Here is a 16,559-nt window from a genome sequence, read left to right on the forward strand (position 1 = left end):
CAGCCGTGTTAGTCTGTATCCGCAAAAAGAAGAACAGGAGTACTTGTGGCACCTTAGAGACTAACAAATTTATTAGAGCATAAGCTTTCGTGGACTACAGCCCACTTCTTTGGATGCATATATATTCATCCGAAGAAGTGGGCTGTAGTCCACGAAAGCTTATGCTCTAATAAATTTGTTAGTCTCTAAGGTGCCACAAGTACTCCTGTTCTTTTTGCAAATTCCTTTTGTTATCCTGCTGTACCACTGCTCTACTTTTTCTAGGCCACTGAGTTTTAGTTCTGTTCCCTTGTATGTTTGCTACCACTCTAATTTTTAAGCTGTTCTCAGATTCTATCATGGTTAAATTAATGCCAAATGAAACATGTGACAGTGAAAAGACACCAGATATTTTAGTTGATCATAAAAGCCTGTGGAAACCCTAAGGAGGTCTGTGTTCAAGTTACAGTGCAGCTTTAATTCATGCAGATGCTTCAATACTCTGACAGAAGCAACTCTGCCAGTCACCTGGAAGCACCCTGAAGAGCACAGTTTGAGAACCTCTGTAGGAAGTAGAAACAGCTAAAGGACATTTTCAAGGGGTTTATCCTGCCAAGAATTCAAAAACAATAACTCTTTTCCATTTAGTTAAACCTACTATATGAAGAAGGTAGATCCCTTTGCCTGACTGGATTGTATACATAACAAAGTCTGACAATCTGTGTTTCTTTAAGTTTTCCCCTGCAGCAATCAGATTGCTGGGGAGAGATGCTGCTCTGGAACTGGTATGCTTGGTCTGCCTGTAACAATGTTCCATCTTCCGGAAGAGAGAATATGGTTTCCTGTTCAGTTAGGAAGTGTCTCTTGGCCCAGCGCTTTCCCCATGTAGGAACTGACCCTTGCATAACAGAAATAGGGAGGCAGGAATGTGAGGTGAGACACAGTCATGCCATTTGCAGTGACTGCCTCGTCATTGGTGGAGTTCTTGCTTGTGATATTTGTGGTGCACCTGCCTGCCTAAAGTTATTCCATCCAAAAAGTAAACATGAGGGGAGTAAAAAGAGCACATCTCATTCTTTCCGTCTAGAGGAAGAGGGGAGAAGTGAGGAACTTTTTAATGAAAAGGTCTTTACAGTGCTCAGCTATTAGCAACATTATGCTGCTTGCTGTGTTAGTTAGATCAGCTCAAAGCTGAAAATGCCTGTAGTAACTGGTAACCCATCTAATACTCCCAATAATGCTAGTACTAGCGGAGTAGAACTGGTGTTCACAACACAGGGAAATTTTTAGAAAAGTTTATCTAGCACCAGCAAGGCCAATCATGGTCCCTGATGTTACCAAAGAGCATTTTGCTGCATCTGCACTAGTTAAATAATTCTCAACATGATTTAAAGAGGGGAAGGCAGGAAGCAGCCAGGGGCTCAATGCGGATAGTGATTTTGTCAGTAGGTCATTTTCCAACGGAGACAGACCTTTTCTTTGTATGCTCTTATAGAGCCGGGCATGTGGCTTGCTCAGCACTGAACACACACCATTGCTGCTGATTAATCATCATCATAATCCAGTTGCCAAACAGTCCGGGGAACAAGAGTCAAACATGCTGCCTGTTTTCCTCCAAAGCATTCCCACTATGGTCTCTGGAGTCTAAGAGTTCAACATGTAGAAACTTCCACTAAGACCCCTTTATTACAAAGAATGCTAACATTCTGTTATAGGTCAACTCTTACACACAGCATTTAGGGCCTGATTTTCATTTACACTTGGGTTGCTTTACTCCGCTCTGGCAGTGCAAAGGGGCCTTAAAGGGAAGATTACTGTCCACATTTTAAATATTAAGATGAAAGCTAACAAGTCCAAGTATGACAACTACGCAAATACTTGATGCTGCCATACACCATCCACAGAAGTTATTGTAAATATTCCTTGATCAGACACACCATAGATACTCCAGCTATGCTCATGTCTTACCTCCATATACCTCAGAGGTGGAGGCCAGCAGAAGCCGTGCTCCAACACGTTTTGCTAATCCTAAACATTGAGAAAAAGGAAACAGTGAATTTTAGCAAATACAAAAGACTTTCAGGTATGTTCATTGCTTTATTTAGACCCCATTTTGTCTAAGGAAGAAGAGAATTCAGGGCTTCCCTACTCAGTTTTTTTCAGATCTAGCCTCTCTTCTTCCAAGTCTCCAGTACCCAACTTCAAGCTGGAAGGAACACGACTGAGCTTTTCTGCAGCTACTCACACCACACAGCTGGCTGATTGTCAGATCTTACGTACATTTATTTCATGGATTGAAAGTTACACTGAACTAAAGTGCAGGACTTTTTTCCATAGATCACAAGGTCAGAAGGGACAATTGTGATCATCTACTCTGACCTCCTGCATAACATAAGGCCATAGGACTTCTCTGAATTAATTCCTGTTTGAACTAAAGAATGTATTTTAGGACAACAACCAGTCTTGATTTAAAAATTGCCAGTGATGGAGAATCCACCAGAGCCCTTGGTACATTGTTCTAATGGATAATCACCCTCCTATTAAAAATTTGCTATATTAAGTCCGGGATTGGGGCCAAAAAAAGTACTGCTAGCCTGAAGGAATAGCTACTGTTTTACGGTCTGATATCCTGTGAACCACAAGAGTTAGAAACATCAATAGGAAGCTGGGTGGGAGCTAAGTGGAGCTATGTGGTTAGGAGAAAAGTGTGTCATATTCCCCATGTAAGTTCATTAGACCTTTGTAGCTCCTCTTGAAACTGAACGTAGTGGGCCTGATTCTGCCCAGCGTAAGGGAGGCTTTGCACTGCTCTGCTGGCACACTGACCCTCAAGATGGCAGAGCTAGTGATAGAAATTTTTCCCTGGCTGGGGGGGACAATTTGATGGCACAGAACCGAGACAGTAGCTTTTAAGTCGGCACAGTTCAGGAAAGAAGACCAGTGCAGCATTTCCTAGTTGGGGAAAAGAAGTGGGGCCAGAGGGTCCCCATGTCTCAGCAAACACCCACTACTTCAAAAAATCTCAGGGGCCATTGGCAACCAGTTCAAGCTAAAGCAGTGACAACTGGATCGAGATTAGGATGTAAAGGGGTGGATAACAAAGGAGGCTTGAAGCCACTTTGCTGCCTCCATACCCCCTGACTCTCAGCTGCACTAAATACAAACTAATATAGCTGAGAATGTGTCCCTGACACTGTATATGACCTCAGCAGCAGCATAGGACTCTCAGAATTGGCCGGGGGAGAGATCACCACAATGGGAGGTACCAATACTATGGAGTTATTGCAGTTCTACACACTAACACTCATTGTACTGAAATGGAGTCAGCTGTCACTCTGAACACAGGGATGCTTCACAGTCACTGAGACACAACAGCAGTCTTTCCCCCAAAGTTGCACTCTGATTGTGTGTCTGATTTGCATAATTGCTTCATAGATATTACTCAATAATTGGGCCATGACTATGGAAATCCTTGTACTCTAGTTGGCTCCTATACTCAAGATTTTCATGCTGTTTGTAAATGGTCTCAGATGAAATACTGAAATAGTCACATGAAGAGGTAAACATCCTAGAAGAAAATGGGGCTTTCAAGGAAGATTAATTATTTTCTTTGATTTTTGACTCCCCCCTTCTTCTCATCCCTCGCCGAACTCTTCCTTCCCTTGTGCCAGATAAGCAAGGCTCTTTCTTGGCCTTAGAATAGCTGTCAGTATTTGTGTTTACGTTAGGAAAATATTAGCTCTTCCTTTCCAATTCTGTTTTTAATCCAACATGAACAAAGATATATAGGAGTTATTCTGAGACAGAGAATGAAGGGGAAAAAAGCGTACCTTTTTTACCTTAAAACCACTTTCTTTCAATACTAGCGAGGTTCTGTTTGCAGATTTTACACTCATTTAAATACTGAATTTAAAATTTTAGTGGAACAGCAATTTGAACTTTCTTGCTAGCTTGCTAGTAAACAAACTGGGCTAATGAATTCAGTCTTACGTGGTACAATAGACAATCACCTCAGTGCAGATGGCTCTGCTCCAGATTCTGCCAGGTACTTAAATATGTGGGTCACTCTAAAAATACAAATAGTCCCTTTGATTTTTCATAATCGACTTTAATGGAACTACTCATGTGCCTTTCATTAAGCCTGTGCTTAAGTACATTGGTGGAACTGGGCCTTAAAGCTTAAGTGGAACACAACTGTGAGTCCAACAGTTGTTAGCAGTTCTGAATATTTCAAGCAAAATGAATGCAGTAAGAAGAGGAAGAAAAAAAAAAAAAAGATTTCAACTCACCTAACATGTTTAATGTCCCAATAGTGTTGGTCTTTAATGTCTTGATAGGATTATACATGTAATTTGGAGGGGAAGCAGGAGATGCAAGATGATAGATCTGGTCCACTGTGAGATAATGGAGAAAAAAAAATCCCAATATAATAAACTAAATGAAAAAAGCAGCAGGGCTGTAGGAAGCTAGCACTGCAATGAATGCCTTATTATCAAACTCTTCCCCTTCCGTATCCATCTCCTAACTTCAAACCCTAATTCTTTAACACATTGTTATCTCCAGAGATCCTACATGCAAATCCATAGTAAAAATGGCAAAATAAATTTAGAATTAAACAGATTAAGATTTTTAATCATAGCAACACTGTTAGCACTTGTTAACACAGATATATAGATGTTCCTGGTGTGTTTGCAGAATGCATAGCCTACAAGTAAAACATTTTACTTCTGCACAGCCAATGCTCAATAACTGTAGAAGAGCAAGCTGTTCTTTATTCTGCCTCTTATGCCATCACGTTTTCAAGATAACTTCCAGTTTCAGACTGTTTCTGATGATACAACAAGCAAAAATAGCAGCTCAACTTTCAGATACTAGGAGCCGCCTTTGGTTAGAACAGGAAAAAAAAAAATCTTGTTTCGACTTGTAAACTGTTTAAATTTCATAGTGGCGCATCAATAGTCATTCACATCATGTTTATATTCTGATAAGGCTTTTCTCACAGTGTGGTTAACTGTCAATTTTTGCCTTTGTTTCATTAGGGTCAAAATTACATTAATCTTTCTTATTGTACCTAGGAAGTGCACTTCATATGGGACTTTATAAACCCCATTTCCAAAACATACAATGTTAGTTGTTTCTGGTAAGGTGGGTCAAGAGACTTATATAGATTAGATATGCATGCATGCTTCTGCTCATCTTAGGTTTCCTGTTAGTGCCCTGATAGGCTATATGACCACAGTTCTGAATAGTGAAGAGTGAAAGTGATGCAGCTGGATTCCACACAGCCCGTACATATTCATGGTTTTTGTGTGATGGGTACTGGAATCCCTCTATATCAGAGAATCCTTCTATATCAGAAAAGTCGGTATCTATTCATTTCAGAAATTGTAAGAGAATAGCCAGCTCAGAAGAGAAAGTATAATAGAAGCACAAGTCAAAGGAACTGAAGGAAACCTATAACTAGTTGTGCAATACAGCAAAAACTGTCATACATGACCATTCAAGGGACCAACATAGGGGCAAGTGATTTTCCTACAGAAATGGAACAAGGATATTTTGGGTGATCTCTTAAGACAAGATGTTGCCTAATAAGGTTACAGGTTTCACTGAATGAAACAGGAGTTTGAAGACTGCAGCTGATGGAAAAAATGGTTTGTTAGCAATAAAACATTCAGATAAACGTTATTACTACTGAATGATATTCTATTGGATGACCAATGTGCATGTTTCTGAAAAGACCTCACTGGAATTTCCTACATGTAACAGCTAGTACAAGTTTAACATTATAATGGCACATTGATATTTAGAACAGTGGCCCATTAAGAGTGAACATTCCTTCCTTGGCATGAGTGAAGACATATTTGAGCTGATACTTATCCATAACTGTTATATAAATGCTAACAAAAAAGTAATCATATGCAAGAATCAAAAAACTCCTTTCAATTACTCAATCGCATTCCAGACAGAAAACAAAGTGCAACAGAAGCATACACAGAGATGGGTCTGGGAAAGCAATGTCTCTGTTTTTTAATCCCTTCCTCTCTGAGTCCTTTTCTCCAGTTGTTAGCTGCTGCAGCACCACAGGAAAATGTGGACCAGAAGAAGAAACACAGCCCTGAATGGTTTGTCCTATCAACTGCTTCACTTGCCAGAGAAGAGGGAATGTTTCAGCACCTGGGTACAATGTACAATGCTTCTTTTGCAGACAGACAGTGACAATATTATGCGAAGGACTTAGCAAGGCCAGGGCTAGCAAGTGGAAGGGTGATGGAGTATTCGCCATGGGACAGATGGTTGCCGTATCAGGTCGGATGGATAGGAAAGCAGCCAGCTCCAGGCCCTCTCCAAAACATTTAAAGATGCAGGCAACTGAACCATTTTAGAGGGGAAAGGGTAACAGCAATTTGTGGATGCCACTCACATACTGTAATGCAAGTGACCAAACAGGCCCACAATCTCAGCTTCGTAAGACAAATAAGGCCTGGTCTACACTAGGCGTTTATGTCGAAGTTAGCGCCGTTACATCGAATTAACCCTGCACCCGTCCACACCGCGAAGGTATTTAGTTCGACATAGAGGTCTCTTTAATTCGACTTCTGTACTCCTCCCCGACGAGGGGAGTAGCGCTAAATTCGACATGGCCATGTCGAATTAGGCTAGGTGTGGATGGAAATCGACGCTAATAGCTTCAGGAGCTATCCCACAGTGCACCACTCTGTTGACGCTCTGGACAGCAGTAAGAGCTCGGATGTTCTGAACTGCCACACAGGAAAAGCCCCGGGAAAATTTGAATTTGAATTCCTTTTCCTGTCTGGCCAGTTTGAATCTCATTTCCTGTCTGGACATCGTGGCGAGCTCAGCAGCACTGGCAACGATGCAGAGCTCTCCAGCACTGATGGCAGTGCAATCTCAGAATAGAAAGAGGGCCCCAGCATGGACTGATCGGGAAGTCTTGGATCTCATCGCTGTGTGGGGCGATGAGTCCGTGCTTTCCGAGCTGCGATCCAAAAGACGGAATGCAAAGATCTATGAGAAGATCTCTAAAGACATGGCAGAGAGAGGATACAGCCGGGATGTAACGCAGTGCCGCGTGAAAATCAAGGAGCTGAGGCAAGGCTACCAGAAGACCAAAGAGGCAAACGGACGCTCCGGATCCCATCCCCAGACATCCCGTTTCTACGAGGCACTGCATTCCATCCTCGGTGCGGCCGCCACCACTACCCCACCGACTGTGGACTCTGAGGATGGGATAGTGTCCACGGCCGGATCCTCGGACATGTTAGCGGACGGGGAAGATGAGGAAGGAGATGAGGAGGACGAGGCAGTCGACAGCGCTCACAACGCTGATTTCCCCGACAGCCAGGATCTCTTCATCACCCTTACAGAGATCCCCTACCAACCCTCCCCAGCCGTTACCCCTGACACAGAATCTGGTGAAGGATCATCCAGTAAGTGTTGTAAACATCTAAACATTTATTTGTAACAGAACATGATTATTAACAATTTAAAAAATGGGTTTCTCATGATTAGTTTGATTAACTTAACGGTTCAGTCATGGGCAGTGCAACTATTTGAAAAAAATCTAGCAATGTCCGGTTTTGCATGATTGTCCTGCCCAAGCCGCTCTACTGTTTAGTCCCTGCTACTGCAGCTACAGTAAGATGCGGTCTATATGTCCGGGGATGGAGCAGAAATCCTCCTGGGACATCTCAAGGAAGCTCTCCTGCAGGTAATTTGAAATCCGCTGCATTAGGTTCTTGGGGAGAGCGGCCTTATTGGGTCCTCCGTAGTAGGACACGTTGCCGCGCCACGAGACTAGCAAGTACTCCGGAATCATTGCTTGGCACAGCATGGCGGCATACGGCCCTGGTCTTTGAAGGCTTTCCCGGAGCATTCTCTGTCTGTCGCTCTCAGAGATCCTCATGAGGGTGATGTCGCTCATGATGACCTGCTTTGAATGAGGTAGGGGAATGTTAGTGTTGGGACTGCTTTACCGTTCCTTTACAGAACTGTAACCGCTGGTTTGCAGCCACGCGGTGGAGGCGGGAGAGGGTCAGCCGAAAGGGATCGTTCCCGGGGACAGCCACGAGGGTGTGGGACAGGAGCAGACTTCCTGCTTGCCGGATTGCTGGCAGCAGGGACCGACATTGATTTCAATGTGAAATGAGGCCATTGCTAATATTAAAGTTTTAAGCTGCCACGAATCTACGGCTTACCATGTCTGCGTGCAAGAGCAATTCCGTTGTCCTGACAGGGTTCTCAAAAGTGCTCTGCAAAACCCCAGACACTGAATGCGAAGGCCGAGAATTCGACCTTGTGCTGAGTGCGCATGTGATAGGTGCTGTGCATGGTCCTGTTCACAGAGAAAGACTATGTTTTTTGTTCACAACTACATTTATCTTTCTGAGGAATTCACTCCCTTTTTCCCATTCCCACAGCCCCATCTGCGACTGTCTCACAACCTAGCCTGTCATCACACTCCCAGAGGCTAGGGAGGATTAGGCATAAGAAGAAGAGGACACGGGAGGACATGTTCTCAGAGCTTATAGCCTGCTCCCGAGCCCAGGCAGCACAGCAGACCCAGTGGCGGGAGAACTTGTCCCAAATGCACCAAGCCAACATGGATCGGGAGGAGAGGTGGCGTCAGGAAGACCAGCAGGCGACTCAAACCCTGCTTGGACTACTGAGGGAGCAAACGGACACGCTCCGGCGCCTTGTGGATGTTCTGCAGGAACGGAGGCAGGAGGACAGAGCCCCGCTGCAGTCCATCTCTAACCGCCCTCCCCCGCCACCAAGTCCCATACTCCCTTCACCCAAAGTGCACAGAAGGAGAGGCGGCAGAGTCCCTGCTAACTCTCACTCCACCCCTGCAGAGAGCTCGAGCAGCAGAAGGCTCTCATTCCCCAAAGTTTGACAAGTTCTTTCCTTCCCGCCTGACACAAGCCCCCGTCCAAGTTTCACTTCCCAGTCCCATGTATAGTTGATAATAAAAAATATGTTTCTGTTAACTACTGTTTCCATCATGTTCTTTTGGAGGGGGGGGGGGAAAGGGGGTTGGTAATTGGACAGGACAGTCACCTTTGGCAGGGTACATAGTCGGGGGCAGGCACAGCAGCAGGGCACATACATAGTGCAGTGATGCAGTGACTACTTACCCTGGTTAGTCTGGGAGGTTCTTTTCATGTTATGTGGTGGGGGGTGGGTTGCTCTGTGACTTTGTGTCAGGGGAGGGCAGTTAGAGATCTTAAGCGGCGGTCCTTAGGCAGGATCACAGAGCCACACAGCAGGGGATCTGTAACCGTCCCCCCCCTGCCACAAACTCACATAGACCCCCCATACACACAGTCCGTATCAGGAGGGGTGACAGGCTCCGTTGAAAGAACCATCCCACCGCAGCGGAGCCTGTCAGTCCTTGAGTTTAGAAGCTGCATTCGCGCGACTACACTACACCCGCTCCGCACCACAGTCTGCGTCCCAGTTTTAAAAAATTCCCGCGAAAACAGTATTAAAGAAAACGGTGTGCTTTAACAAAGTAGAACTATTTTTATTTTGAAACGTGTGTTGGAAGTGGGGTGAAGGCTTCTCTGTACACAAAATTAGAAAGTCACAGGTTACCCTGCTCACTCAGGAACTTTGCTTTCAAAGCCTCCCGGATGCACAGCGCTTCCCGCTGGTCTCTTCTAATCGCCCGGCTGTCTGGCTGTGAGTAATCAGCAGCCAGGCTAATTTCCTCAACCTCCCACCCAGCCATAAAGGTCTCCCCCTTGCTCTCACAGAGATTGTGGAGCACACAGCAAGCTGCTATAACAATGGGGATATTGGTTTCGCTGAGATCACAGCGAGTCAGCAAGCTTCTCCATCTCCCCTTGAGACGTCCAAAAGCACACTCCACCACCATTCTGCACTTGCTCAGCCGGTAGTTGAAGAGTTCTTTTTCAGTGTCCAGGGCACCTGTATAGGGCTTCATGAGCCAGGGCATTAGCGGGTAGGCTGGGTCCCCGAGGATCACTATAGGCATCTCCACATCCCCAACAGTTATTTTGTGGTCCGGGAAGTAAATACCTTGCTGCAGCCGTCTAAACAGACCAGAGTTCCTGAAAACACGAGCGTCATGAACCTTGCCCGGCCATCCGACATTGATGTTGGTAAAACGTCCCCTGTGGTCCACCAGTGCTTGCAGCACCATGGAAAAGTAGCCCTTTCTGTTAATGTACTGGCTGGCCTGGTGGTCCGGTGCCAGGATAGGGATGTGAGTTCCATCTATGGCCCCACCGCAGTTTGGGAATCCCATCGCTGCAAAGCCATCTATGATCGCCTCCAAGTTTCCCAGGGTCACTACCTTTGGCAGCAGTACATCAACGATTGCCTTGGCTACTTGCATCACAACAACCCCCACGGTAGATTTGCCCACCCCAAACTGGCTCGCGACTGACCGGTAGCTGTCAGGCGTTGCAAGCTTCCAGAGGGCTATGGCCACTCGCTTCTGGACAGTCAGGGCTGCTCGCATCCGGGTGTCATTGCGCTTCAGGGCAGGGGACAGCAACTCACAAAGTTCAAGGAAAGTTCCCTTCCGCATGCGGAAGTTTCGCAGCCACTGTGATTCATCCCAGACCTGCAGCACTATGCGGTCCCACCACTCAGTGCTTGTTTCCCGTGCCCAGAATCGCCGTTTCACAGCATCAACATGACCCATTGCCACCGTGATGTCCTCGGCGCTGGGTCCCCTGCTTTCTGAGAGGTCTGTGCTACTCTCAGACTTCAGGCCATCACCGCGTTGACGTAGCCTCCTCGCCTGACTTTTCTGCATCTGCCTCAGGGCAACCTGTATGATAAGCTGCGAGGCGTTGAGAGCGGCCACAACTGCAGCGATGGTTGCAGCGGGCTCCATGCTCACAGTGCTGTGGCGTCCGCGCTGTCAATGACTGGAAAAGTGCGCGAAATGATTTCCCGCCGGCGCTTTCAGGGAGGGAGGGAGGGCGGGAGTGATGGACGGATGACGACAGTTAAAAAAAGGGGCCAGGGTGCTTTTGGGTTTTACCCAGAAGGCATTTGCGGCTCCACCCAGAATTCCAATGGGCGGCGGGGACTCCGGGAACTATGGGATAGCTACCCACAGTGCACCGCTTCCAATGTCGACGCTTTCCCCGTTAGTGTGGACTCACAAAGTCGAATTACTGTCCTTAGTGTGGACACACACGTTCGACTTTGCAATATCGATTCCAAATATTCGATTTAAGTAAAATCGAACTACTCTCGTAGTGTAGACAAGGCCTAAGGCTGCCTCTAGTTCCTTCTTTCAAGCACTTCAGTATTTAAACATGGTTTCTATCCTTTCCCTAAGATGCTCGTTTTCCATGACTGCAAGCTGGACCTAGACTGTAGTCACAGGAGTACATGTTACAAATGCAGCAAACACTCTGCATTTGTCATGCTCTTATATATGACAAGCTCGATATCGCAAGTCAACTACGCAATATACCAAGCCAAGCTGGTAATTGTGGTACTATAAGCAGATGTAACATTAAAGTGTGCATGCTCATGTATATGCAAGCACTGAAGTACCCAAGTAAGAGCGATAAAAGAACAGTGAAAGAGCTATCCAAAAGAATGGCAGGTGTTTGCTGCTGACTCACTCTTAGCAGGTGTGGGAACCTGGCTGGGTACCCTGAACATGAAAGATGGAAGTGGATCACCAGCCAGAAGAAACTAGGGACAGATTGGTCAGAAGGCAGGAAATCTAGGCCATCAACTCTGGGAAAAGGGCTTTGGCTAGAGTTTACATGTTTACGATTTATGGGTTACTTTGGGAAATTAATTTAAGTAATTTATGGTGATTATTAAAACAGACATTATGAAAACTGAAAGCGCATGTCATTTCAGATGCCCAAGGTTTCTTCACAGGCACACAGGAGAGTCTTCCGAAGAATGAAATAAGTGTAAATGATTAAAAGTTATAAATCTATTACGCTGATTTTCAAAAGAGCAGCTAAATTAAATGCAAACTTAGACGCCACACAAAAGTTACACCTGATTAACCAAAATCATTTTTCAAATCAGTACCAGCCAGGTGTAATTAATTTAAATTTCTATAGAACAGGGTTTACATAGATTCATAGATTCTAGGACTGGAAGGGACCTCGAGAGGTCATCGAGTCCAGTCCCCTGCCCGCATGGCAGGACCAAATACTGTCTAGACCATCCCTGATAAGACATTTATCTAACCTACTCTTAAATATCTCCAGAGATGGAGATTCCACAACCTCCCTAGGCAATTTATTCCAGTGTTTAACCACCCTGACAGTTAGGAACTTTTTCCTAATGTCCAACCTAGACATCATTTAAACTAAACAGTTTTTTTTGTTTGTTTTTTGTTTTTTTAAACAGCTTTAGTTGAAACGGTGCAACTTGTGTATTTAGACAACACCTTTGTTTAAGAACAGCCAAAATACCCCCAAAGCTCAAGGTCTCCTTAGGAGTTACAGTAGAATCGTATTACAAGGCCCTACGTGGGAAAACCCAATTTTAAATTGTTGGAGCTAAATGACCATTATATCCAAAACAATGAACTTCTCAAATCAGAATTGTGCTGAAAAGCAAAAGATTCCACCTTAAAGAGTTGTACAAGGTGTTTTAATGCTCACATGCATCAATGAGGTTCTGTAACTGGTGCATCTGCAAGCTTTACCTGTAGCCAACAGGCCACAAAAAGTGTGAGGTTCTACAACATCTTTGAAAACCAAAAGGAACCAAAAGGAAATAGTAGTTCTTCAAATCTGATTCTTAAAAAAATCACCTTCTCAACCTGGAATCTGGTCAATTTAAAAAGTAAGTCAGAACTAGTTTGAGGTACATGCCTAAATGCCCTTGTCAAGTTAGTAGTTTTAATGATTAAATGCTTTAATTGGCCTCTACCCCTGCTGCAGTGTTAAAGACCCACACAAAGAACAGTGGAACTTATTTAACAGAGCAAACAGTGAAACTGACTACACAAAATGCTGTCAAAGGCACAATGTGAACAAACAAATCTTTTTCAGTCATCGTGATCTTAAGGGTCATTTGTAACAATAGCAGGTAAAAAATTCCAGAAAGAAGTTTGATTTTTTTTTTAAAGTTGACAATGTCCCTTTAAAACAAGAGCCCAGCATCAGCACCAACAATAGCTTTTGTCTTTGATCTTCACAAAAGAATAACTAGAGTGAAACTTCAGTTGTGCCAATTTTTAAAAATTTTAGTATTGTAGATTTTAATTAAAACATGAACAAGTGAGGAAGATTAAAACCAAATGCCCATATATTATTTAGTCTTCAGTTATGTCGAATGAATGTAATCAACCTCTCTACTTGGGACATAGACCAACTAGATGTTGTGACTTAGAAAAACCTTCCTTGGATGATGGAAGTCTTTGGTAATTAAATGCTATCCACTTTTCCCACACTTATTATGGTATCCGAGTGCGTTCCAAAAAGAGGCAGAGTTGGGAGAGTCTAACAATTTATCTGCAATAACCAATAGCTCATGTCTTCAACACATCTCAGCATACAGGTACAAATACAGTAAACGTTTTATATAAAATCATGAGTGGTGTGGAGAAAGTAGATAAGGAAAAGTTATTTACTTATTCCCCAATACAAAAACTAGGGGCCACCAAATGAAATTAATGGGCAGCAGGTTTAAAACAAATAAAAGGAAGTTCTTCTTCACACAGCGCACAGTCAATTTATGGAACTCCTTACCTGAGGAGGTTGTGAAAGCTAGGACTATAACAGCGTTTAAAAGAGAACTGGATAAATTCATGGAGGTTAAGACCATTAATGGCTATTAGCCACGATGGGTAAGGAATGGGGTCCCTAGCCTCTGTTTGTCAGAAGGTGGAGATGGATGGCAGGAGAGAGATCACTTGATCATTGCCTGTTAGGTTCACTCCCTCTGGGACACCTGGCATTGGCCACTGTCGGTAGACAGGATACTGGGCTAGATGGACCTTTGGTCTGACCCAGTACGGCCGTTCTTATGTAAATCACAGCAAACTTCAGGCAACAAATATTAAGCAAAAAGATGAACTTTAGTCAGGAACACAGGAAACTCCTTGCATCTTAGGTAGATAGGATTCCCCGTAGGGCAGCATCTATACCAGGGGTCTCAAACTCAGATGACCTCGAGGGCCGCATGAGGACTAGTGCATTGGCCTGAGGGCCGCATCACTGACAGCCCCCTCCACTGCCTCTGGCCCCGCCCCCACTCCACCCCTTCCAATTAGGCCCCACCCCTGCCCCACCTCTTCCCACCCCTTCCCTGCCCCATTCCATTCCCTTCCCTGAAGTCCCCACCCCAACGCTGCCCCCAGGGCGTGCAGAAAGGGTACAGGGTGCAGCGGGGGCTGAGGGCAGGGAGTTGAGGTGCAGGAGGTGTGCAGGGAGTTGGTGGGTGGAGTACAAGAGGGGTGCGGCAGGGTGTTGGGGTGCAGGGTGCAGCAGGGGACTCAGGGCAGGGAGTTGGGGTGCAGGAGGGATGTGGGATGTGGCAGGGGACTCAGGGCAGGGAGTTGGGTGTGCAGGAGGGGTTCAGGGTGTGAGCTCCAGCCTGGTGCCGCTTACCTAGAGCGGCTCCGGGGTGGCAGCGGCGCTCACTGGGGCCAGGGCAGGCTCCCTGCCTGCCTTGGCCCCTGGCTCCGTGCTGCTCCATTCCAGGAAGCAGCTGGAACCATGTCCCTGCAGCCCTTGGGGGAGGGGGAGGAGCTCAGGGTTCCCTGCTTGTGCTGCTCTTGCCGCTCCTCCAGGTACCTCCCCCGAAGCTCCCATTGGCCACGGTTCCCTGTTCCCGGCCAATGGGAGCTGCGGGGGGCGGTGCCTGGAAGGAGGCAATGCCGGAGCCCTCTGCCTCCTTCACCCTCCCCCTCCCGGCCCAAAGGGGCATGCTGCCGGCTGCTTCAGAGAGCAGCGTGAGGCTTGCAGCGTCAGGAGGCAATCTCATGGGTAGGCAGAGGGGCGGGGGGGTGCAGCGAGAGCTTGGCGGGCCACACACAAGAGCCCCGCGGGCTGCGGGCTTGAGACCCCTGATCTATACTGAGAATTTTAGCAGTTCTCCCACTGTTGGTCTAGTATAGACATCGCTCAGACAGGGGAAGCCCCAGGTTAGACTGGATGCCGATGGGGGGAAAACAATGGGATAAAACTGAATAAGGATGCAACTACTGAAGCATTGATAACTCTGTTGTATTTGATAAATGCTCTGGAATTTCTCAGGCCAGTTTAACACAGATCTTCTACCAGCTCAATGGCATGTCAGTTGTTTTTGGTATAGCCTGTTCTACAAAAATATCTAAGGAGAGGAATAAACATGCACTACCAATTTATTTAGTATTTCTCATTCATGAAGTTAACAGCTCAAACTTCTGCAAAAAGATAACATTTCTCAGCTATTGAAGACACCAGCTTAAAAAATTAAAATCCTTATTTAAAAGGATCAGTCAACCTAAGCCTTGATCTTGCAAAGCACTTAAGAACATTAATAACTTTAGCTTTATTATTAACTTCAAGAACATTATTAACTTTAAGAACATGTTTAAATTCCATTTGAGTCAATGTTTTAAAAGTACATTTACCTATGCTACAAACAATATATATAGTAAAAAATTTGAAAATCTATGTACTTGTTACTACACCCTACTTATGCTGTTTATTTTTGGCATTTCCCTTAGCTTTCTCCACTTTCAGGTTCTTAGTGCTACAATGGCCCCATCTACCTAAATTCTTATGCCATCATTCAAGCACTTCTATGGTACAATTCAGAGAGGGATACATATTTATTGATTATTTTTAAAAAGTTCATTTTAAATTGAGCCAAATTTAAGTTGATAGTGTCTTTTAAATAATAAAAAAACTACCCTTCATATACGCCTACAGAAAATAGATGTGAAATTAATAAATGACCTGCCATGAGTTATGTTCCCATGCTGAAATCATGAAAAATGGCTAGACTGAAAGACTTGTACAGATTTGTAATTAACTCAGAGCACGCCTTCCAATAACTCTGGGAATACAACTGATTCATTAGTCAGGGTCTAAGGTTTTAAACCAACTTCCATAGGATCTTCTCAGGAACTCTGCCTCCTTTAGCTACTTCATGCTATGTAGTGTAGGCAGACACTCTGATTAGATTTTGAAGAGTCTCTCCTCATCTTTGAGAGCCATTCTGGAATTGCCTTTCATTACACAGTGCAAATAGACCATATTTCACATGCAGCCAAGACACAATATTCACACTAAGATAGATTACAACCTCAACAATGTCCCACTGGTATTGTTTTACTGAAAGTGCCTAACTGTACAGTGAAGTGCTGGAGGCCATTAGCAAAAGTCCTACTGTGCAACCACGTTCCCATGGTATTATGTGCTTGCTGTAATGACAACGCGTTCACGGAGTACTCTGCACTTGTGATTATGGTCATGAAAACTGTAAAATAATTCATTGTTTGGAAGTGCTGAAGACTTTGTTTGCAGCCTCTCCAGGCTTATTTTTGGTATATGGGGGGTGGAGGGGGGGGGGGGGAGGAAACTACTGAATTCCTATACAGCAAAGCT

General features: G+C 44.9%; 1 protein-coding gene across 1 annotated transcript in view; it reads right to left on the reverse strand.

Moving 5' to 3' along the window:
* The window catches only part of UXS1 (UDP-glucuronate decarboxylase 1), a 102,355-nt gene that overhangs the window by 41,163 nt on the left and 44,633 nt on the right, over positions 1–16,559 (reverse strand). The window contains exons 7-8 of the mRNA XM_034758061.1: positions 4,269–4,373; positions 1,948–2,007 (exon numbers count right to left, since the gene is read on the reverse strand). Coding sequence (XP_034613952.1) covers positions 1,948–2,007; positions 4,269–4,373 — 165 coding nt within the window. The remainder of the gene's footprint in view (positions 1–1,947; positions 2,008–4,268; positions 4,374–16,559) is intronic.

The sequence above is a fragment of the Trachemys scripta genome, chromosome 1, assembly GCF_013100865.1.
Source record: "Trachemys scripta elegans isolate TJP31775 chromosome 1, CAS_Tse_1.0, whole genome shotgun sequence".
Lineage (NCBI taxonomy): Eukaryota > Metazoa > Chordata > Testudines > Emydidae > Trachemys > Trachemys scripta.